The 22,190-nt window shown below is 47.2% G+C and overlaps 2 protein-coding genes across 4 annotated transcripts; both read left to right on the forward strand.

Moving 5' to 3' along the window:
- The first annotated feature begins 1,867 nt into the window (after positions 1 to 1,867).
- Positions 1,868 to 2,938, forward strand: LOC139171816 (chemerin-like receptor 1). The gene has a single exon (XM_070760249.1). The coding sequence runs from the start codon at positions 1,868 to 1,870 to the stop codon at positions 2,936 to 2,938; it is 1,071 nt and encodes a 356-aa protein (XP_070616350.1).
- A 1,257-nt stretch (positions 2,939 to 4,195) lies between these two features.
- Positions 4,196 to 20,310, forward strand: PRPSAP2 (phosphoribosyl pyrophosphate synthetase associated protein 2). Of its 3 annotated transcripts, none has more exons than XM_070761443.1 (12): positions 4,196 to 4,281; positions 9,210 to 9,294; positions 9,484 to 9,636; positions 10,811 to 10,863; positions 11,136 to 11,202; positions 13,773 to 13,945; positions 14,590 to 14,705; positions 15,040 to 15,095; positions 16,319 to 16,467; positions 17,463 to 17,533; positions 18,090 to 18,236; positions 18,503 to 20,310. In XM_070761443.1, the coding sequence occupies exons 3-12, from the start codon at positions 9,518 to 9,520 to the stop codon at positions 18,659 to 18,661; spliced, it is 1,110 nt and encodes a 369-aa protein (XP_070617544.1). In that variant the 5' UTR covers positions 4,196 to 4,281; positions 9,210 to 9,294; positions 9,484 to 9,517; the 3' UTR covers positions 18,662 to 20,310. The 3 variants fall into 3 exon arrangements, with proteins under 3 accessions (XP_070617544.1, XP_070617546.1, XP_070617545.1); XM_070761445.1 differs by having other exon boundaries at positions 4,273 to 4,403; XM_070761444.1 differs by lacking the exon at positions 4,196 to 4,281 and adding an exon at positions 4,780 to 6,040.
- The last annotated feature ends 1,880 nt before the right edge of the window (positions 20,311 to 22,190 follow it).

Consider the following 22,190-nt stretch of genomic DNA (forward strand, 5'->3'; position numbering starts at 1 on the left):
AAACTTTAACTTTAGCCTCTTCCCGTTTCTAAGAGGTCTGTAAGGGGCGTGCCTACCACCCCTCTCCTACAGTCTTATTGTCCAAATTTATCTATATCTACTTTTCTTTGTTTATAACATACATATTATCTTGCACACGTTTTGACAAACAAACAAATTAATAAATTAATCCCCCACCCAACATCTGGCTGGAGAATTTGGGTCGATGGAAGTCCACAGGTCTTAAGTCACCAGGTTTGTGATCTGCTGGTGTGGATCTTTGCAGTTGGGACAAATCGGTCATCTGTTTGCCCTTTGTGTAGGCTTCCTTTATCCCATCTTTTATTATTTTTATAAGCAACTCAAGATGGTGAAGCGGCATAGCGTTCCTTCCTCTATTTCCTTCCTCTATTTTCCCCACAACAACCACCCTGCGAGGTGGGCTGGGCTAAGAGAGAAAGAGGGACTGGGGCAAAGTTTCCCAGCCAGCTCTCATGCCTGAGCCTAGACTTATTTATTAATAATAAATAATACTGAATAAAGCCATTTCTTTCCATTCCCTGTAAATTAAACCAGATAATGTAAGCAGGACGGCCAACCCCAGCCATCAATGACCTGCATTTCAATAAATTTGCAGCTCGAATACATTTCTTTTAAAGTTCCGTCAGTAACAGATTGAGGAAGGAGGGGTGGAATATATTAAATAAATCAAATTCCCCTAAAGTCACACTTATGGAAAGAAGAAGGAAGGTCTTCAAGCCGCCCTTAATCACCGCTGGGAAGATCCCTCTCTCCCAAAGGGACAGACAAAATTGGGGAAGCCCTCCAGAATTCGATCCCGGAGAGACACCGGTTGGAAGAGGAGAAAAGAGGGGTGAGTTTTCCCATATATCCCCCAACCCTCCAAGAGAAGGGGAGAAATAGAGGGAAAAGAACAAAAGTCATAACATGGGAGGATTTGTGTCAACACAGGTGAAAAGAGAGGGAGGGAAATGATTTTTTTTTTAATGACACGGAGCAAGGAAAGTCAATATATTCACAATAAATTGTTATATATCACTATTATTACTACTAGGTTTTGCTCATCATTCCTATCCCCCATTTCCTGCCACTTATGACTGTAGGACTGTAACTTATTGCTTGTATCTTAAGATTTTTATTATTAATAATAATAATTTAATAATAATTTATTAGATTTGTATGCCACCCCTCTCCGAGCAATGTTTCCTCATTGCTTATTTGTCACCTATAATTAAATGTTGTACTTCATGATTCTTGACCAATGTATATTTTCTTTTATGTCCACTGAGAGCATCTACACCAAAGACAAATTCCTTGTGTGTCCAATTACACTGAGCCAATAAAGAATTCTATCTATCTATCTATCTATCTATCTATCTATCTATCTATCTATCTATCTATCTATCTATCTATCTATCATATCTATTATCTCATTCATCTCTCTCTCTCTCTCTCTCTCTCTCTCTATCTATCTATCTATCTATCTATCTATCTATCTATCTATCTATCTATCTATCTATTATCTATCTGAATAGCATAGCATAGAATAAAATAGAATAGAATAGAATTCTTTATTGGCCAAGTGTGATTGGACACACAAGGAATTTGTCTTTGGGGCAGGTGCTCTCAGTGGACATAAAGGAAAAGAGACATTGGTCAAGAATCATGAGGTACATCACTTAATGATTGTCATAGGGTACCAATAAGTAAACGGGAAACAATATTAATATAAATTGTAGAAATTCCTTGTGTGTACAAATACACTTGGCCAATAAAGAATATATAAACAAATAAATAAACTTCCAATGAGATAAACTTGACATTTATCTGAAAGACATTTCTCTCATTTCAGGATTTCCTCTTCCGAATGGAAAACATCTCCCTCTCGCCCTTCCTGACCGCTTCCACTCTGGGGCCCGAGCAGATCTCCTCTTCAGCCCCGGACACCTCCCAGGGCATCGAGAGGACCCTGTATCTTCTCTCCATCGCGGTCTACGGCGTGGCCTGTCTCCTCGGGGTGACCGGGAACGGCCTGGTCATCTGGATCGCTGGATTCAAGATGGAGAAGACGGTCAACGTGGTGTGGTTCCTTAACCTGGCGTTGGCCGACTTCGTATTCACCTTCTTCCTGCCGCTGAGCATTGCCTACACGGCCCTGGGCTTCCACTGGCCCTTCGGACGGTTCCTCTGCAAACTCAACAGCAGCCTGGCCTTCCTCAACATGTTCGCCAGCGTCTTCCTCTTGACCGTCATCAGCCTGGACCGCTGCCTCTTGGTGATCCTGCCTGTGTGGTCCAGGAACCACCGGACGCCCCGGCTGGCTTGGGCCGTCGCGCTGGTGACCTGGGGGGCCGCCTTGCTCCTCAGCTCCCCGTACTTCGTCTTCCGAGACACGGCGCTGAGTGTGAGGAACGTCACCAGCTGCTACAACAACTTTGCCCTCTCCAGCAACTACTCCAGCGAGGAAAGCCGGCGCCTGTGGAGGAAACGGCACAGAGCCATGATCCTGGCCAGGTTCGGCTTCGGCTTTTTGCTGCCCTTCACAGTGATCGCCGTCTGCCACGGCGTGGTGGCTTTCCAGGTGCAGCGCAGGCGCCTGGCCAAGTCACACAAGCCTCTGCGGATCATCGCGGCCGTGACGGCCTCCTTCTTCCTCTGCTACGCGCCCTACCACGCCCTCTCCCTGCTGGAGATGTCCAAGATGTCCGGCAGTCCGGCGGTCAAGAAGGCGCTGCACATGGGCATCCCGCTGGCGTCCAGCCTGGCCTTCCTCAACAGCTGCCTCAACCCGCTCCTCTACGTCTTTGTGGGGCTGAAGAGCTTCCGGCGGTCCGTGCGGGGGGCTTTCGAGGGGGCCTTCAGGGAGGAGGCCCTGCTGTCCATGTCCAGCAAGCGGAAGTCCAGGGCCGCCTCCCAAATGGAGCTCCCAATGGCTTAGTAGCAGGGAAGGGCTGCAAAAAATTTTTTACTTCCACACTGTGGCCGTGGCTTATTTCGTGTCTGTGTGTGGCATGCCGATCATGTGATCAGGTGGGAGTGGCTTGACAGTCATGTGACCAGGGGGTGGTCTAAAGGTCATGTGACTGGCTTAAAGGGTGGCCAACTTGACGTCACTCAAGCCAAGGGTTTGGGTGAGAGTGCCTGGCCTCTCCTCGCCTCCAAGAGAGACAATTTCCCTATTTATTTACTATTACTGAACATAATATAAAATGTATAATCTTTAATTCTATGTATATATGCCATAGGTGTACATTCATATTTCACCCAGGCACACAAAAATATACATTATCTACTGTATAAACTGTATGTGTATGTACACACTCACACTCACATCCAAACTCATTTACTGGGATAGGAAAAACATACTCAGAGCCCAGAAGGGGAAAAAAGAAAAAAATATATCATTTTTTTACTACCAGTACCTGATCCAGCTTTTTCTACCGGTTCTGCATCCCTGACGGGACCACTGCTTAGCTGCAAGTTTCAGAGATGGTGGGGATGAAGAAGGGAGGGTCCCCTTTGGTTCCCGGTGGACTTTGGGGTCTGGCAGCGGCTGACTGGACAACCCAGCTGTTCTTGAGGGGGGGTCAAAGCTCTCCAGGGGGTTCCTCCCTGCCCTCTGCCCATGCTCAGAAAGCATCTCTTTGTGCAGGCGCTGGTGGCAATAAAAATCAGAGACGGACAGCATACCAATCAACCAGCTAACCAATCAAATAAATGAATCAATACTGTGCAGCAGTCTGATGTAGTGCAGTTGTTGTGACGGACCCCCCAAGGTTCCCCCTCCCCACTAGCAGGACAGGTATGCTAGGAGCTCCCCCCCCCAATACCTGAGCCAAGCCCCCCAGCCCAACAAGGCCGGGGAAGGCGGGGCAGCCCCTCAGCTGCCAATCACCCTTGGAAGGAGGGGGTTTACAGCCCTGGGGGGTGGGGTGGGGGTCTCCATGGCTTCTTCATGTGGGGACACAAGGGCCAGCAGTCCCCCAAAGCAGGGGGGGATCTTTGGGGGAGACCCTCCCCTCCACCCCTTGGAAAAAGACGACAGCCAGCCGGGGGCAGCTCCGACTCAGAAGCCCCCCCTCTTCCACAGAACGACCCCGCGAGGTCGACCACCGCCCCCGCCTCCCGAGGAGGGGAGAATTCAGGCGGGACTAAGAGAGGGGCGGGGCCGGCCACCCCGCGGCCGCGGATTGGCGGAGGCGCCTCCAGGGGGCGGAGCCGTCGCGGCCCCGCCCCGCCGCCATTTTGCAGCCGTCGCGCCAGCCCCGCCGCGGGGCGCAGGTGGGTGGTGGTCGCCGCGGGGGTCGCCGCCCCCCCCACCCCACAAACCCCGCCCCGGGAGGGGGGCGTCTCCAGGCGGGGGGGGGAGAAGAGCCGAGCCAGGCCAGGCGGACACGAAAGAGGCGCGTAGGGATGCGCCGCCCCCGCCCCCCTCCTCTTCTCCCCCCTCCCGGGCAGGGGGGGCTTGCGGGGGGGCTGTTTGAGGGGGGGGTCTCAGCCACGGGAGGGTCGCGGCCTGCAGCCCCCCTTCAGCCCCAGAGGGACCTCCTGCAAGGCTGGGGGGGGGGGGGGCTGCCTTGGATCTCATAGGGGTTCTGCTTGGGGCAGGCTTTCCTGGGCTTGCAAAGGGGGGGGTCTGGGCTCCCCCCTCCCCAAATTAACCTCAGGGGGCCCGATTCCCTGGTAGGGTCTCCAGTTTGGAAATAAGGGGCTTGCATCTCATCTGGGCTGCTTCTCCAGAAATTGCAATACTATACTAGGGGAGGTTCACTGAATGATGTGATAGAATGGAATAGAAATAAATGGAATAGAATAGAATTTTTTATTGGCCAAGTGTGATTGGACACACAAGGAATTTGTCTTTGGTGCATAAACTCTCAGTGTCCATAAAAGAAAAAGAGACATTTGTCAAGAATCAGGAGGCCCCACACTTAATGATTGTCATAGGAGTCAAATAACCTGGAACCAATCTATTAATAAAAATCTTAAGGATACAAGCCACAAGTTACAGTCATGCAGTCATAATTGGGAGGAGATGGGTGATAGGAAGGATGGGAGAAAACTAGTAATAATAGTAATGCAGACTTAGTAAAAAGTTTGACAGTGTGGAGGGAATGATTTGGTTAGCAGAGTGATGGCGTTCGGGGAAAAACTGTTCTTGTGTCTAGGGGCTAGAATAGGTTTCCCAGCCTAGCTTTCAATGCAATGGGTTCTTAATAGCCCGAGCTAGATTACGTTCAACTATATGGTTGTATATTTTATTGTACATCCTAATGTGTCTGCTTTATAGCATCCTTTGATTTCATTGTGTGTGTGTGTGTATTTGGTAACCCGGAAAGCTTGATGAGCTCTAAGGAGGTCGTGCACAGCTGGGGGGCTGCCCTCCCCAATTCCACGGAGCCCCCTGGTTTATTTAGGGTTGCTTTTTCCCCGGGGGAGGGTGTATCCTGTGTTCATCTTCTCTCCCCTTTCCTGTATGTGCAATTCTGGGAATTAGGCCTTTTTAATGAAGTTATAATGGGTGCGACTGACCGAGTGGGGCGGAGGGAGTTGTTGTGGGGGAGGAGGGAAAATGCAAAGGGGAAGTTGGAGGTTTTTGTGTCCTTTTGGAGGAAAGCAACCGTGCGGGAAAGGACCCTGGGAAGGAGGAATAAGGTGCAGGGGGCTGCATGGTTTTGGGGTCCGGAGGATTCAAAGCAACAGCTTAAAAACCCAACAATTTTGGAGGCCAGAGTAAGCGGCCAGAGGGGAGGGGGTTCCTGGAAGTCTCAAGCCTGGAGGAGGAGGAGGAGGCTGGATAAAACCCCACCCTTGCAAGATGTCCAGCCATTTCTGGAGAAACGTCCATGGGTGTTTCCCTGCAAAGCCACTCGGACTTCACTCTGGCTCCAAAGAAGCTGGACTTTCCCTTCCTGATGTTTACCGTCTGATGGAGGCCCTTTCTTCTTCGTCTTCTTCTTCAGAAGGGGTTTGATTTCCCTGCAGAATTTATTTATTCATTTTATTTTTATTTATTTGTTTTGTCAAGTACATATTGGAGGTATGTAAAGATATAGTAATATTCATATACATGATACTAGTAAAAAGATAAAAAGAAACATGAGGACAGGGGACGGAAGGCACGCTGGTGCACTTATGCACGGCCCTTACTGACCTCTTAGGAATCGGGAGAGGTCAACAGTGGACAGTTTAAGGGTAAAATGTTGGGGGTTAGGGGATGATACTACAGAGTCAGGTAGTGAGTTGCAGGCATCAACTACTCGGTTACTAAAGTCGTATTTCCTGCAGTCGAGTTTAGAGTGGTTTATTTTAAATTTGTATCTGTTGTGTGCTCTTTTGTTGTTGTGGTTGAAGCTGAAGTAGTTGTTGACAGGAAGGACGTTGTAGCAGATGATTTTATGGGCTATGCTTAGGTCGTGTTTAAAGTGACCTAAGCTTTCTAAACCTAGGATTGTGAGTCTAGTTACGTAGGGAATTCTGTTGTGAGTGGAGGAGTGGAGGGCTCTTCTAGTAAAGTATCTCTGGACGTTTTCTAGAGTGTTTATGTCCAAAATGCGGTGTGGGTTCCAGACAGATGAGCTGTATTCAAGGATTGGTCCGGCGAAAGTTTTGTATGTGTGAAATTCCTGGAGCAGAAGCTATGTAGGATTAGGTGAATGACTCTTGAAGCTGTTGTTGCAGTGAATTTGAATTTGAAAATTGGGAATTTGAATTTGTTGTTGCAGTGAATTTGAATTTGCAGCTGGCTTTGCGAAGGGACTAGAACGGAGGGGTGACTTTTCTGCTGCCCTGTTGCCTGTTGACAGGACCCACCACTCAAAATAACATCTGAAGGGGGGGGAGAAGATGGATGGTGGCCCCATGGCGTTCGACCAGGTTCATCTCAGCCTCTCTGCTGTTTTACGGCCTCCCTGCTTCCGCTCACTTTTATTTTCTTCCTGTCTTTTATTTTTATGGGTGGGAGGGTTTTTGTTGTTGTTCCGTCTGCCACTTTTCCGGCTGCGTGTGCGATCTGCTTCTGTCTGGGTCAGGCCCCTGGCCCTTGTGTTCCTCAGGGGGCTTCCTTGCAATTCCCCCTCCATGCCTACAGCTGCGTTTCTCAACCCAGATGGAGCCCGTGCATTTTATAACACCTGCCCCTCGCACCTGGTCCCCTCCTGTGCCGGGAGCCAAGGAAAACCTGCTTGCGACTTGAAATATCCGTTACTGTCAAATGAACAATATAGAAAGCTTCTCCATGCAGAGCAGGAATCTTGTGCGTTTCACCAGATGGATATTCTCAGGGATGGGCAAGGAAGAGGAGGGTGCTCTTAATAATAACAACAACAGAGTTGGAAGGGACCTTGGAGGTCTTCTAGTCCAGTGTTTCCCAACCGTGGCCACTTGAAGATATTTGGACTTCAACTCCCAGAATTCCCCACTCTATGTTTCTATGTTGCAGCTGCCTCCACTTTCCCTCCTTCCGTGGGCGAGTGGGGAATTCTGGGAGTTGAAGTCCAGATATCTCCAAGTTGCCAAGGTTGGGAAACACTGCTCTATTCTATCCCCCTGCTTAGGCAGGAAACCCTACACTACTTTAGACAGGTGGTTCTCCAACATCTTCTTTAAAACTTCCAATGTTGGAGCATTCACAACTTCTGGAGGCAACTTCTGTTCCACTGATCAACCGTTCTGACTGTCAGGAAGTTTCTCCTTAGTTCTAAGTTGCTTCTCTCCTTGTTTAGTTTCCACCCATTGCTTCTTGTTCTACCCTCAGGGGCTTTGGAGAATAGCTTGACTCCTCCTTCTTTATGGCAACCCCTGAGATACTGGAAGGCTGTTATCCTGTCTCCCCTGGTCCTTCTTTTCATGAAACCAGCCATGCCCAGTTCCTGCAACTGTTCTTCATATGTTTTAGCCTCCAGTCCCCTCATCCTCTTTGTCGCTCTTCTCTGCACTCCTTCTAGAATCTCAACATCCTTTTTGCATCGTGGCGACTAAAACTGAACGCAGAATTCCAAGTTGTGCTCACCAAGGCCTGATAAAGTGGTATGAACATTCCGCGTGATCTTGGTTCTATTCCTTGTACACCCCCTTTTTAAAATTCTATTTAGAGAGAGATGAGAAGTCAGGGAAATTGCAAAGAGCAGGCAAGTCATCTGGAAAACAAGATGGGAATAACTATTGTGTCTCTTCTGAGATGCAATGAAATGCAGCTTTTCCGGACCAGCTGTGGCCTCCAGGATTGCAGTGAGTCCGAAGCGGATCCCAGAAAGGAAGCAGAGTGGGTCTCCTGATCCCTGTTGTGAAAACCCAGGCGTGATTACAGATCCCAGAACGACCTTTGGAAAGATTCCTGCATTGAACGTGGAGGTTTTATTATTCCATGGACTTCACTCCCAGAATGTGATCTTTGTGCGGTTTCATTGCAAATTACCGATCCGGTCGGTTCACCTGGTGGATTTGCACAGCTTACAAATTCAATCCTGGCTTTTTATTTTACAAATCCATCCTTGTTCTGCGTCTTGCTTGCAGCTGCCGGCTTCCCTTGCTGTCCATAAACCCTGTGCCCATTGTTGTGGTTTTCATTCTCCAGTGCATTGTCACTGCTGCCTTGGAAAAAAGGATCTTCTGCTCTGGAGGGGTGTTTTGGACGGCGGTTTTGGTTATTTTTATGCCTTTCGGCTTTTCCCTCTTTCCAATGGCTGCCTGCTCGGGGACAAGAGGCTGATTTATGTATTTGAACGGAGAAGGTTTATGAAGCGTGAAAGAGGTTTTTCCAAAGTGCTTTTGGCTGGGAAACAACATTAGACCTAAACGCACGGAACGTCTTTGGTCTGCTTGGGAGACAAGGCTAAGGGGGGAAAAACCTTTTATAATGTTGTTGACCAGCGCTGGGTGCAGTTCTGACTCAAAATATTTATTTTCTCAATTGAGAGAGGCATTTTTTCACGTTAGGATCAGGCCTGGATTTTAGCACAATTTGTACATTCCACTTCTTGTTAGGAATTAGTAAACTAATCCTCTCTGAGTAATGAATTTGGCATTGGATGAGGTCCCGGGATGGGAGCACATTTTAAGCAACACTCGTTAGATTTGAGGCTTTGTCTAAGCCTAAACCGACACTTGCCGGCGGGTGACAAGTTATTTCCTGTTTTTGGTTTTCAAAGATAGCAAACTGATCTCTTGAACCGGAACTGATTTTTAATAGATGTCTTATTTTTCTGCAGGTGCTTAAAGACAACGTTATAGAAGAAGCGTGAAGAGCGGTGGGCTGAGTTCCCTAAACACTGTTCCTGGACCATTCCTTTATTTGTAAGTGCAAAAAAGCTGACAATGTGTTTCTGTGATTGTAAAGAGACACAAGGAGGGGGAAAGGCTCAGTTAACGGTTGGTTGTTATGTATTATGTGTTCACTTTTGGTGTGAGAGCTTATTTTGTTGGGTTGAGGGTTGCTAAGAAGTTCTTGGTGGATTTTATTTTATTTTTTTTTGCGCTTGGCAGTCTCTCCAAAGGTGGGACCACAAAGGCAGTTTTGATGTTTTGCGTGGCACCCGTTGGAACCGGGCCCATCATGAACGTCACGAAGGGGGGCCTGGTCCTCTTCTCGGCCAACTCCAACCCCTCCTGCATGGAGCTCTCAAAGAGGATTGCTGAGTAAGGCTCACTCCTTTTCCCTGGCTCTTTTCAACAGTAGAGTTTGGATATAGAGGCGTGATGGGTGATAGTCTCTCTCTCTCTCTTTGTCTCTCTGCCTCTGTTTCCTTCTCTCTCTCTCATTTCTCTCTCTCTCTTTCTCTCTCTATGTCTCTGTTTCATTCTCTCTCTCTCTCTCTCTCTCTCATTTCTCTCTCTCTATGTCTGTTTCCTTCTCTTCCTCTCTCTCTCTCATTTCTCTCTTTCTCTCTCTCTCTGTCTCTGTTTCCTTCTCTCACTCTCTCTCTCTCTCTCATTTCTCTCTCTCTCTTTCTCTCTCTCTCTATGTCTCTGTTTCCTTCTCTCTCTCTCTCTCTCTCTCTCTCTCATTTCTCTCTTTCTCGTGCAAATTAGCAAGAGCAAGAGCATTTAGACTTATACACCACTAAACAGTGCTTTTACAGCCTTCTCTAAGCAGTTTACAAAATCAGCCCTGTTTGTCCCCAACAATCTGGGTCCTTATTTGACCCACCTCGGGAGGGAGGGAGGAAGGAAGGAAATAGCAATAGCACTTAGACTTATATACCACTAAACAGTGCTTTTACAGCCCTCTCTAAGCAGTTCACAGAGAGTCAGCCTCTTGCCCTCAACCATCTGGGTCCTCGTTTTACCCACCTCAGAAGGATGGAAGGCTGAGTCAACCTTGAGCCAGTCAGGATCGAACTGCTGGCAGTGGGCAGAATTAGACTGCAATACTGCATTCGACCATTTTGCACAGGAAGGAAGGAAGGAGCAATAGACTTATATGCTGCTTCATAGAGCTTTTACAGCCCCCTCTGAGCAGTTTACAAAGCGTAAGCATGTTGCCCCCAACAACCTGTGTCCTCCTTTGACCCACCTGGGAAGGATGGAAGGCTGAGTCAACCCTGAGTCGGTGCTGAGATTTGAACTGCTGAACTACAGCTAGCAGTTAGCCGAAGGAGCCTGCAGGGCTGCACTCCAACCACTGTGCCACCCGGGTTCTTGAAACCAAACTCTTCCAATGCAGAGTTTCTCAGTTTGAAGATAGATGGGACTTCGACTCCCAGAACTCACTAGTCTTACTTGCTGCCTGGGGAATTCTGGGAGTTGAAGTCCATACCTGCTGTTTCCTCTTCCTCTCTGTGACCTTGTTTTCTCTCGGATCCTTTTGCAGGCGCCTGGGTGTGGAGATGGGAAAGGTCCAGGTGTACCAGGAAGCCAACAGAGGTGAGTGGAGGACACCTGTGGCCGCACTACCTGAAGGCTGAAGGAGGAGGAGCAACCCCTGCCCCCTCCTTCCCTGCTGTGCAGATACAAACACAATACACACACTCCCTGGAGGATCCTGTTCTTTGCATTGGTGCCGCCTTGTCCTGATTTTTAGAAATCACTTGTGCATTTTCATTCTTTCATTGCAATGTAATTTACCTTACATGTGTGTGTAAGTCCTGAGCACATCTGTTTTGTCCCATCCACCCCCACCCTTTTTTTTTTGGCAGAAACGAGGGTGCAGATTCAGGAGTCCGTGAGAGGCAAAGACGTTTTCATTATCCAGACCGTTTCCAAGTGAGTAGAAGCCATCGACTGGAGATAAGTCTTCTCGAATTCATTCGGCTTGTCCGTCTTCCTCATATTTATTTATTTTTATTTATTTTGTTTATTTTTATTTATTCGTTTGTTCAATACACAAATACATAGGAAGAAAGATAGACATGTGATAATATAAAAGAGGGTGAAAGTGAACTTAGAGGACGGGATATATGAAAGGAAGAGAATATATAGGATAGTTGAAAGAAAGGAAAGACAATACAGTGTTCCCTCGATTTTCGCGGGGGATGCGTTCCGAGACCGCCCGTGAAAGTCGAATTTCCGCGAAGTAGCGATGCGGAAGTAAATACACTATTTTTGGCTATGAACAGTATCCCAAGCCTTCCCTTAACACTTTAAACCCCTAAACTGCAATTTCTCATTGCCTTAGCCAACCATTTAGATTATTACTCACCATGTTTATTTATTAAAGTTTATTTTTAAAAATATTTATTAAAGGTGGACGAAAGTTTGGCAATGACGTATGACGTCATCGGGCGGGAAAAACCATGGTATAGGGAAAAAACCCGCAAAGTATTTTTTAATTAATATTTTTGAAAAACCGTGGTATAGCCGTTTCGCGAAGTTTGAGCCCGCGAAAATCAAGGGGACACTATTTGCAAAAATGGATGTTCTACAAGGGTTGCCCAGAAAGTAATGCACCACATTTTTTTCCTCCAACAATTATTTATTGAACACAATGAAACTTACACACAAGAAAGAATGATGTTTCCTCTACACTCCCTATTTTTCCACATAATCTCCACGAGACACAAGGGTGTGTATGCCCCGTCGGTACCGCTCCTTGTTCGGGTCATGAAGCCATTTCTGCACTGGGCGAATCACCTCTAATGGCCCCATTGGGTTCCATCATGGTCATAACTTGAGGACTGCTGGTAATGATTTAAGAGTGGTAATATTACTTTTTCCTGGACATAAACAGTTTCAACTCCTACCCTCAAAACGTTGCTACAGAGCACTGCACCCCAAGACAACTAGACACAAGAACAGGTTTTCCCCGAATGCCATCACTCAGCTAAACAAATAATTCCCTCAACACTGTCAAACTTTTTACTAAGTTTGCACTTCTATTACTACTAGTTTTTTCATCATTCCTATCACCTATTTCCTCCCACTTAGGACTATATGACTGTAACTTGCTGCTGGCACCCTGAGATTTTTATTAATATTGTTTCTTCATTGCTTCATTTGATCCCTATGACAATCATTGTGTACTTCATGATTCTTGACAAATGTATATTTTTCTTTTATGGACGCTGAGAGCATCTGTACCACGACAAATTCCTTGTGCGTCCCATCACACTTGGCCAATAAAATTCTATTCTAGATGGACCATGAGGTCTTTTTCTGCCGTCAATCTTCTATGTGTCTTTGTGTATCTAAAGTTTCACATTTGCACCATTACTGCAGCCTGAGAAAAAAAACGTGGTGCATTACTTTCTGGGCGACCCTCGTAGTTTTACAGTTTTGTGTTGTGTATTTCAGAATGTCCCCCGATACATTAACACGTTGGTATATTCTAACTCAGTGTTTCCCAACCGTGGCAACGTTTTTTTTTTTAAATATAATTTTTTATTGATTTTTTAAGAATTTTACAAAAAGCAAAACAGAAAACATAAAGTGTCCCATCACCATACAGAAAAAAAAAATCCCTTCACCAGGGAAGAATCAATTTTGTGTCCTTCATTTGCTTTGTCTCTGGGTTACATTGTTCATTCTTTATAGAGTGATTGAATTTTATTTCTTACATTTGCATCGCTTACTGATGTTGTTAATATGTAATTTTTAACCTTCTCCCACCGCCTCATTGTTGCTGCTGGGGAATTCTGGGAGTTGAAGTCCAAATACCTTCAAGTGGCCAAGGTTGGGAAACACTGTTCTAACTGACTGTATGGAGCAGTGAGGGCCAGTTGTAACTCCGGGGGTGAAAAAGGCTGCACCACCAGCTACACCCAGCTGCAGGCAAAGATGGATAGAAACATAGAAGACTGACGGCAGAAAAAGACCTCATGGTCCATCTAGTCTGCCCTTCTACTATTTCCTGTATTTTATCTTAGGATGGATATATGTTTATCCCAGGCAGGTTTAAATTCAGTTACTGTGGATTTACCAACCACGTCTGCTGGAAGTTTGTTCCAAGGATCTACTACTCTTTCAGTAAAATAATATTTTCTCATGTTGCTTTTTATCTTTCCCCCAACTGACCTCAGATTGTGTCCCCTTGTTCTTGTGTTCACTTTCCTATTAAAAACACTTCCCTCCTGAACCTTATTTAACCCTTTAACATATTTCAATGTTTCGATCATGTCCCCCCTTTTCCTTCTGTCCTCCAGACTAGACAATTGAGCTCATGAAGTCTTTCCTGATACGTTTTGTGCTTAACTAAGCTGTAAGGGACAATTTGATTGGCAGTTTGTGTTCAAGCACAGACCACTCAGATTAGGCTGGAGTGGGGCTAGACTGGGAAGTATAAAAAGGAGGGTGAAGCCATTTTAAATAGCATGGATGGGCGTCTTTTCTCCTTCCAGGGACGTGAACACCATCATCATGGAGCTGCTGATCATGGTTTACGCCTGCAAGACCTCCTGCGCCAAGAGCATCATCGGCGTGGTGCCCTACTTCCCCTACAGCAAGCAGTGCAAGATGCGGAAACGCGGCTCCATCGTCTCGAAACTCCTGGCCTCCATGATGTGCAAGGCAGGTAAGGGCCCTTTGCCCCTCTTGCCCGGCCCTGGACGCCCGGGAGAAGAGACGGCCGGGATGGAGCCCTGCCACCCTGGCTGTTGGTTATGGAAAGGGAGGTCCTCTGTGTGGGTGGAGGCAGGCAGGGCTCCCCTGGGTCCCATTTGTTGGGGGTCCAGGGAAAGGGGGGGTCTTGCCTTCTCTTTCTGCTCAAGATCCCCATGGACAATTGGGGGGCCACTGTGGGACACAAAATGCTGGACTCGAAGGGCTTTGGCCCCATTCAGCAGGGCTCTTCTTAAATTCTTATTGTCCTTCCTTCCTTCCTTCCTTCCTTCCTTCCTTCCTTCCTTCCTTCCTTCCTTCCTTCCTTCCTTCCTTCCTTCCTTCCTTCCTTCTCTCCCTTATTGAAATGGATGTCCAAGTGCCACTTCTATGTGGATTGAGGCAGGCAGGGTTCCCTTGGGTCCCATTTGTTGGAGGTCCAGGGAAAGGGAGGGTCTTGCCTTCTCTTTCTGCTCAAGATCCCCATGGACAATTGGGGGCCACTGTGGGGCACAGAATGCTGGACTCGATGGGCTTTGGCCCGATTCAGCAGGGCTCTTCTTAGGGTCTTACGTCATGCTCCTAACCTGGTTGTTCCCTCCGCCCCCCTCCCCAAAGGGCTGACTCACCTGATCACCATGGATCTGCACCAGAAGGAGATCCAGGGGTTCTTCAACGTGCCAGTGGACAATCTCAGGGCATCGCCGTTTTTGCTGCAGTACATCCAGGAGGAGGTGAGCCGGCCCGAATCCTCGGCCTCGGGGCTGGGCAGACTAGAACAAGGAGATAACAAGGACGCTGGCTGGGGAATTCTGGGAGTTGAAGTCCAAATATCTTCAAGTTGCCAAGGTTGGGAAACACTGCTCTAGGGCTCAGATGGCCCCGAATCTTGGGGGACTTTGCAGCTTGGAATCTGGGTGGGCTCGTGGGGTGGGAGGGCAGAGGTAGCCCCCCTGTTTTGGGCTTCACCTCTGTAGAAGAAAGAACAAGGGCCCCCTGAAACGTCCTTTTTCTAGTCCAGGCATAAGACTGGCACTGACAGTTGTCGCTCTGCTTTTCGTTGTGTAGATTCCGGACTACAGGAATGCTGTGATTGTGGCCAAATCTCCTGCTTCTGCAAAGAGGTATAGACCACATTTTTCAGAATATAAGAGGCACCTTAGTTTGGGGGGGAGGAAAATAAGGGGGGGGGGAATCTGCTTGCCTGGTATTCATCTGACCAGCGTCCTTAGTCTGGTCAGCTTCAGCACATTATTTTATCCCCTGGTTAAGGACTTTTAAAAAATCTTATTTGGAAAGAGTAACAATGAAAGAGCTTGCAAGCCACTAAGAGCTGGGAACATCATTATTAGCACCTGAAAAGAAACATTGGGAGCAAGTAGAGCAATGGAAACAAACCCTGCAAAGACTTAGGGCTTAGAAAACATTCTTCGCAGAGGTAACAATGAAAGAGCTTGCAAGCCACTAAGAGCTGGGAACATCATTATTCGCACCTGAAAAGAAACTTTGGGAGCAAGTAGAGCAATGGAAACAAACCCTGCAAAGACTTAGGGCTTGGAAAACATTCTTTGCAGAGGTAACAATGAAAGAGCTTGGAAGCGGGTAGGACCTGGGAACATCGTTAGCACCTGGAAAGTAACATTTGGAGCAAGTAGAGCAATGAGGAAAAACCCTGCAAAGACTTAGGGCTTGGAAAACATTATTTTCAGAGAATAACAGTGAAAGAGCTTGCAAGTGAGTAAGAGCTGGGAAGATTGCTAGCAGCTGGTCAGGGCTGGAAAGAAACATTTGGAGCATGTTATAACAGTGAAAAAAACAGACCTGCAAAGACTTAGGGCTTGGGAAACACTGTTTGCAAAGCGTAGCAATGAAAGAGCCTGCAAGGTCAGAGCTGGGAAGATCGTTAGCAGCTGGTTAGGGCTGGGGGGAAAAACCCCTACATTCAGGGTATAAGACGCACCCCAATTATCAGCCTCTTTTAGGGAGGAAAAAGTTGTGTCTTATACTTAGAAAAATATGGTAGGTGGGTGGGTCCCTGACGTCCAAAGCCCATCTAGTCTTTCCCCAGAATCCAGTAGGGTAGTGGTGTCCAACCTTGGCCGCTTTTAAGACCTGTGGACTTTGAATTCCCAATGTGTAGGAACCAGACGACAGCATGGCTGGCTGGGGGATTCTGGGAGTTGAAGTCCACAGGTCTTAAAGTGACCAAGGTTAGACCCCCCCCTTGCTCTAGAGGGCGACGTTCCTTCCCCTGAGCCGTTTCTATGTGTCGCGTGGGGTGTTTCCTCTCCTGGCCTCTGTGCCCACGATGCCAGGGACACGGTGGGCTCATTGTCCCCCTTGGCAGGGCGCAGTCGTTTGCCGAGCGCCTGAGGTTGGGCATCGCTGTGATCCACGGAGAGGCTCAAGACGCCGAGTCTGACCTGGTGGACGGGCGCCACTCGCCCCCAACTGCCAAGAGTGCCGCTGCCATTCACCCCAGCTTGGAGATACCCAGTAAGTAGCCTTGGGCAGGGAGAGTGGCATGGCGTGACCTCCTCTCCAGTAGGGTTATCCCATTGACCGGTCAGGTCCCACAGAGTTGGCCTTCTCCGGGTCCCGTCGACTAAACAATGTCGTCTGGCGGGATCCAGGGGAAGAGCCTTTTCTGTGGTGGCTCCCCCCAGAGATTAGGGTTGCCCCCACCTGCCTTGCCTTTCGTAAGCTCCTTAAAAGCCACCTCTGCCGTCATGCATGGGGGAACGGAGACATCTCCCCCGGGCCTATACAATTCATGTATGGTATGTTTGTGTGTATGTCTTGCTTTTTAAATAAGGGGCTTTTTAATAATAATTTAATAATAATAATAATAATTTATTGGATTTGTATGCCGCCCCTCTCCGCAGACTCGGGGCGGCTAACAACAATGATAAAAAACAGCATGTAACAATCCAATAATAAAACAACTAAAAACCCTTATTATAAAACCAAACATACACACAAACATACCATGCATAACTTGTAATGGCCTAGGGGGAAGGAATATCTCAACTCCCCCATGCCTGGCGGTATAAATGAGTCTTGAGTAGTTTACGAAAGACAGGGAGGGTGGGGGCAGTTCTAATCTCCGGGGGGAGTTGGTTCCAGATATTTTAATTATTAGATTTGTTATTGTATATTATTTTTACTATTGCTGTGAGCCAGCCCGAGTCTGCGGAGAGGGGCGGCATACAAATCTAATAAATAATAATAATAATAGGCTATAAGGGGATGGGGGGCTTTTGCAGGGGGTGGGGGGAATCCACCTGGTTTGGATGGCTGTGCTCAAAGGAGGGACGGAGAAGCTGGGAGAGAGATGGAATGGACGTGCGCGTGGCCTTGGGAGAAGGCGGGAGAGAGGCCGAACAGGGAGCCACCGGAGAAGAGGAGACCTAGCCCAGAGCTGCAGGGGTCAAGGCACGAATGGCCCCTCTAGTTTGCTCACCACTTTCTTCCTCTTTTTTTCCTGCCAGTGCTGATTCCGAAAGAGAAGCCGCCCATCACTGTGGTTGGAGACGTTGGGGGACGAATAGCCATCATCGTGGTAGGTGGACAACGCGGCCTGGAGGCCGGCAAGGCTCAGAGCTGGCATGTGCGAAAACGGAGGAAGAGTTTGGGGCGAATGTCCACCTTCATGTGAAAAAATAAACAAACACCCACTCCTCTTTCCTGGACTTGTGAAAGCGGGGTGCTTTGTAAACCTTCTCACAAATAAATTCACTTCTTCCTTCCTTCCTTCCTTCCTTCCTTCCTTCCTTCCTTCCTTCCTTTCCTTCCCTTTCCTTTCTCCTTCCTTCCTTCCTTTCCCTCCCTCCCTCCCTTCCTTCTTTCTCCCCTTCCTCCTCCCTCCCTTTCTTTCCTTCCTTCCTTCCTTCTCCCCTTCCTCCTCCCTCCCTTTCTTTCCTTCCTTCCTTCTTTCCTTCTCCCCTTCCTTCCTTCCTTTCCGTTCCTTTCCTTTCTCCTTCCTTCTCCCCTTCTTTCCTTCCTTTCTTCTCCCCTTCCTCCTCCCTCCCTTCCTTTCCCTTCCTTCCTTCCCTCCGTCCCTTCCTTTCTTCCTCCCTCCCTCCTCTTCCCTCCCTCTCCTTCCATCCATCCATCAGGATGACATCATTGATGACGTGGACAGCTTCCTGGCGGCCGCAGAGACCCTGAAGGAGCGAGGCGCCTATAAGATTTTTGTCATGGCCACGCACGGCATCCTCTCCTCCGACGCCCCTCGGTTGATAGAGGAGTCGGCCATCGATGAGGTGAGGGCAAGCGGCTGTGTTGGGCGGATGACGTCGGAGCATTTTTGGAAAGCCCTGGGTTCAAATCTCCCTCCCTCCCTCCAGTTCACGCTTTGGCTGCTGCTCCCAAATGCCCAGTAAGCAACGTAGGCCAGGTTTTAAGATGGGTGGACTTCAATTCCCAGAATTCCCCAGCAAGGCAAGCTGGCTGGGGAATTCTGGGAGTTGAAGTCCACCGTCCCCCCCCCCCTTTCTCCCGGTGACTCCCGCTCTCTGCTGTGTTTCAGGTCGTGGTGACCAACACCATCCCCCACGAGATCCAAAAGTTGCAGTGCCCCAAAATCAAGACGGTGGACATCAGCCTTATCCTCTCGGAGGCCATCCGCAGAATCCACAACGGGGAATCCATGTCCTACCTTTTCAGAAACATCGGCCTGGATGACTGACAGTTGCTTGGGGAGGGCTGGAAAGGAAAGAAAGAAAGAAAGAAAGAAAGAAAGAAAGAAAGAAAGAAAGAAAGATTTTGTTTTTTTTAAAGGGGCCAAACTGGACACGGGACCGAAACCCAGCTGTGAAACTTTTTATCGTTTAATCTTTTGTCTTTTTTTGGTGGGATCCCTATTTTCCTTAGATGGCTTTTATCCCCCTGCCCCTCTCCCCCCTCCCCCTCTTTCTTTAAACGGAGTAGACAAAATCCTCAGAGCTATTTTCCTGGGCGGTTTTGTGTCCGAGAAGGAGATTTTATATATAAAAAAAAGTTTTAAAACAGCAGCCACCTTCTTTTCAACCTCTAGAGACGGTCAAGGTCAGCTGCGCAATTTTGCCTCCTCCACCGTCCCCACTCCAGGCAGAGATGTCCCTGCTGCAGCTTCATTGCAAGGAATCCAAATTGGGAAGCTTGACCGGTGCTTTTCCTCTTTTTGTGGGGGGGAAATTTGGGGTGATCTTGGCGGCAGGAAGGGCTGCCCCTCAAGGGCATTGTATTTCTAACGTGGATCCGGTCCTAGGATGGACCCATTGTTCATAAGACGATTTGTGTCCCAGCAAATATGAAGCCTCCTGCAACTTCCCAACGTCCAGAATCCAAGCTGTGCTGGGAATCCTGGGACTTGAAGTGACCCGGTTTGAGAAGAGGTCCTGCCCTGGAGCTTGAGATAAAGGCAACTGGGTCAGACTGGGTCAGACTGGGCTACTTGTCACGTGAAAGCAGCCGCTTCGCACGAAAACACTTTTGCACACGTGGGAGGGACAGAGAACAGAAACGGCTGTTTTCATTGGAGTTGAATCCTGGGGATTGAAATCCACCCGATCCTGAGGATTGAAATCCACCCGTCTTAAAAGGAGCCACGCGTGGGAAAAATACAAGGCCGTGTCAGACTTTGTAAAGCTTGTCATTGAAAACAGCCGCTCCTGTTCATTTCCGTCCTTCGTGTGCATCTTTCGTTATCTTCCCATGGGTCGTTCTTTGTCAAGTGGACCAGGTGAAATTGAAGCCTTGTTTGAAAAGAAACCATCACAAAAACAACGTATAAGATAGGAGAAAAATGTGCATTTTCTAATGAAATAAAAGTGAAGATGATTGAAGGTGAGAAAAGGTGAGCGATTGAAAAAAACCTTCCTCTTTCCAATGAAGATGATTGAAGGTGAGAAAACAGAGCTCTCCTATTTTCTCACCTTCAATCTTCATTTTTATTGCACATCTTTTCCCCCCTATCATATATGTTGTTTTTGTGATGGTTTCTTTTCAAATAAGGCTGCAGAAATCAATCAAGTGGACAGCCGGTCAACTTGACAACGAATGGCCCCCATAAGATCCACACAGGACGATGCCTTCTGCATTATTGGAAGAGGAGCGAGACCACCACCTTCCTTCCTGACCTGCCCAGCTTGCTTTCAAGTGCTTTTTGTGTGTTGTCCGACAAACGGTAGCTATGACGTTGTGTCCGAGACCAGCCAAACATGAAATCGCACCGTTGTACGCAGTTCCGTGGTTTTTGTTTTTTCGTAACCATGCTTTTATAGGGAAACAAAAAACCCCATAAGGAACATGCGCTGGTATTTATTTTCTGGCACAAATAAAGTGACTCTGATTTTGCATGAGTTTTTAAGGAAGTTTCTGTTCGATTGTTGTCCTCTCTTGGGTGTTGGGGTGTTTTCTTAGCTGAGCACGGGGGAGAAAAATTTGTGGACGTGGGAAAAAAAATGGAGGTAGTTCAAAATTAATAAATAAATAATAATAATAATAATAATTTATTAGATTTGTATGCCGTCCCTCTCCGAAGACTCGGGGCGGCTCACAACAGTAATAAAAACAGTACAACAATGGATTAATTAATTTATTAATCAGATTTCTATGCCATCCTCCTGTGACTCAGGGTAGCATAAACTTTAGTGGATGATGATAACAACAACAACAGAGTTGGAAGGGACCCTGGAGGTCTTCTAGTCCAACCCCCTGCTTAGGCAGGAAACCCTACACTACTTCAGACAGATGGTGATCCAACATCTGCTAAAAAATGTCCAGTGTTGGAGCATTCACAACTTCTGGAGGCAACTTCTGTTCCACGGATTAATTGTTCTGTCAGGAAATTTCTCCTTAGTGCTAAGTTGCTTCTCCCCTTGTTTAGTTTCCACCCATTGCTTCTTGTTCTACCCTCAGGTGCTTTGGAGAATAGCTTGACTCCTTCTTCTTTGTGGCAACCCCTGAGATACTGGAAGGCTGCTATCATGTCTCCCCTGGTCCTTTGCATTAAACTAGCCATGTCCAGTTCCTTCATATGTTTCTTCTGTGTGTCTCAGGTTCTGCCTCCAGCCCTCCAGGGTTAGACTTTAACACAACTGCTTACTAAATGATATCACAAGCAAATGAAAAGGTTGACACATTAACAAGATGTGTCAATGTTTGCAAGAGAAGAGGACAGTGGCTGGGATGAAAAGGGGAGATTTGTAAGATTTGGGCTGAATGGGTCTTAGGTCTCTTAAGATGAAAGTAGGGGCCCCATGGTCAAACATGCACGGCATGAATATTTGTTCTCCCCTAGATGTGTTCTTCTGAAATTTTACAGCAATGTTTTTCAAAGGTTCTAGCCATCTTTAAGGCCGTGCTTCACACTCTTAGAAACTTTTAAGAGGTCTAAACTTCAACTCTTAATATTTTAAATTGTAAGTTATTAGATTTGTTATAAACTGTTTTTATTGTGTTGTGAGCCGCCCCGAGTCTACGGAAAGGGGCGGCATACAAATCTAATAAATAACTCTATACAGTTATCAATAGATCCAATGAGTCCCCCCCAAAAAAAGAGGCAGCAGGCTCTTTGCCTTGCTTACAAATTGAATTAATCAATAAAATACATTTTAAAAATGAGTTTTTAAGGCTGTCCCAAAAGTGTATTAAGATAGAGCTTAAGAATTATCACGAGTATCTCCATATTTTAAAATGCCTGTTTTCCTTTTTCCTAAATGAATCGCCACTAGGGGGCAGCCCTGAGCCATTTTTAGCTGGTCTCAGCTAGGCCAAGTGCATCCTTGGGTGGGAGGCCACCAGGTGATGCCCTAGTCACCTTGACCAGCCTGGGAAGTCAGAGAGGGAAAATAGTAAACCCTCCTTCCATCCTATAGTCAAGAAACGAAATTGGAGTTGCCCCAAGGGGTTGACCTTGAAGCTTTTAACTCCCTACGGAGGGAGATTTGCTCCCTGCGAAAGTGATTGACTCAATGCCTCAAAGGGGTCCTTGTGTCCAGTCCTTCTAGCCATGCTAAAATCTGGCGTGCGTCCACCCAGGTTATTTATTTATTTATTTATTAAATTTGTATGCCGCTCCTCTCTGTAGACTCGGGGCGGCTCACAGGAGTGATAGAAACAATGAACAATACAAATCTAATAATACTAAGTTAAAAACCCATAATTTAAAAAAACATGCACACAAGACACCATACATAAATTATATAGGCCTGGGGAAGATATTTCAATTCCCC

The sequence above is a fragment of the Erythrolamprus reginae genome, chromosome 9 (genome assembly GCF_031021105.1).
Source record: "Erythrolamprus reginae isolate rEryReg1 chromosome 9, rEryReg1.hap1, whole genome shotgun sequence".
NCBI classification, from domain to species: domain Eukaryota; kingdom Metazoa; phylum Chordata; class Lepidosauria; order Squamata; family Dipsadidae; genus Erythrolamprus; species Erythrolamprus reginae.

Coding starts and splice junctions, on each gene's coding strand:
- PRPSAP2 (XM_070761443.1), top strand. CDS start 9,518: ATGTTTTGCGTGGCACCCGTTGGAACCGGGCCCATCATGAACGTCACG. Junction 16,468..17,462: donor CCCCAGCTTGGAGATACCCA/GTAAGTAGCCTT, acceptor TTTTCCTGCCAG/TGCTGATTCCGAAAGAGAAG. Junction 18,237..18,502: donor AGGAGTCGGCCATCGATGAG/GTGAGGGCAAGC, acceptor GCTGTGTTTCAG/GTCGTGGTGACCAACACCAT.
- LOC139171816 (XM_070760249.1), top strand. CDS start 1,868: ATGGAAAACATCTCCCTCTCGCCCTTCCTGACCGCTTCCACTCTGGGG.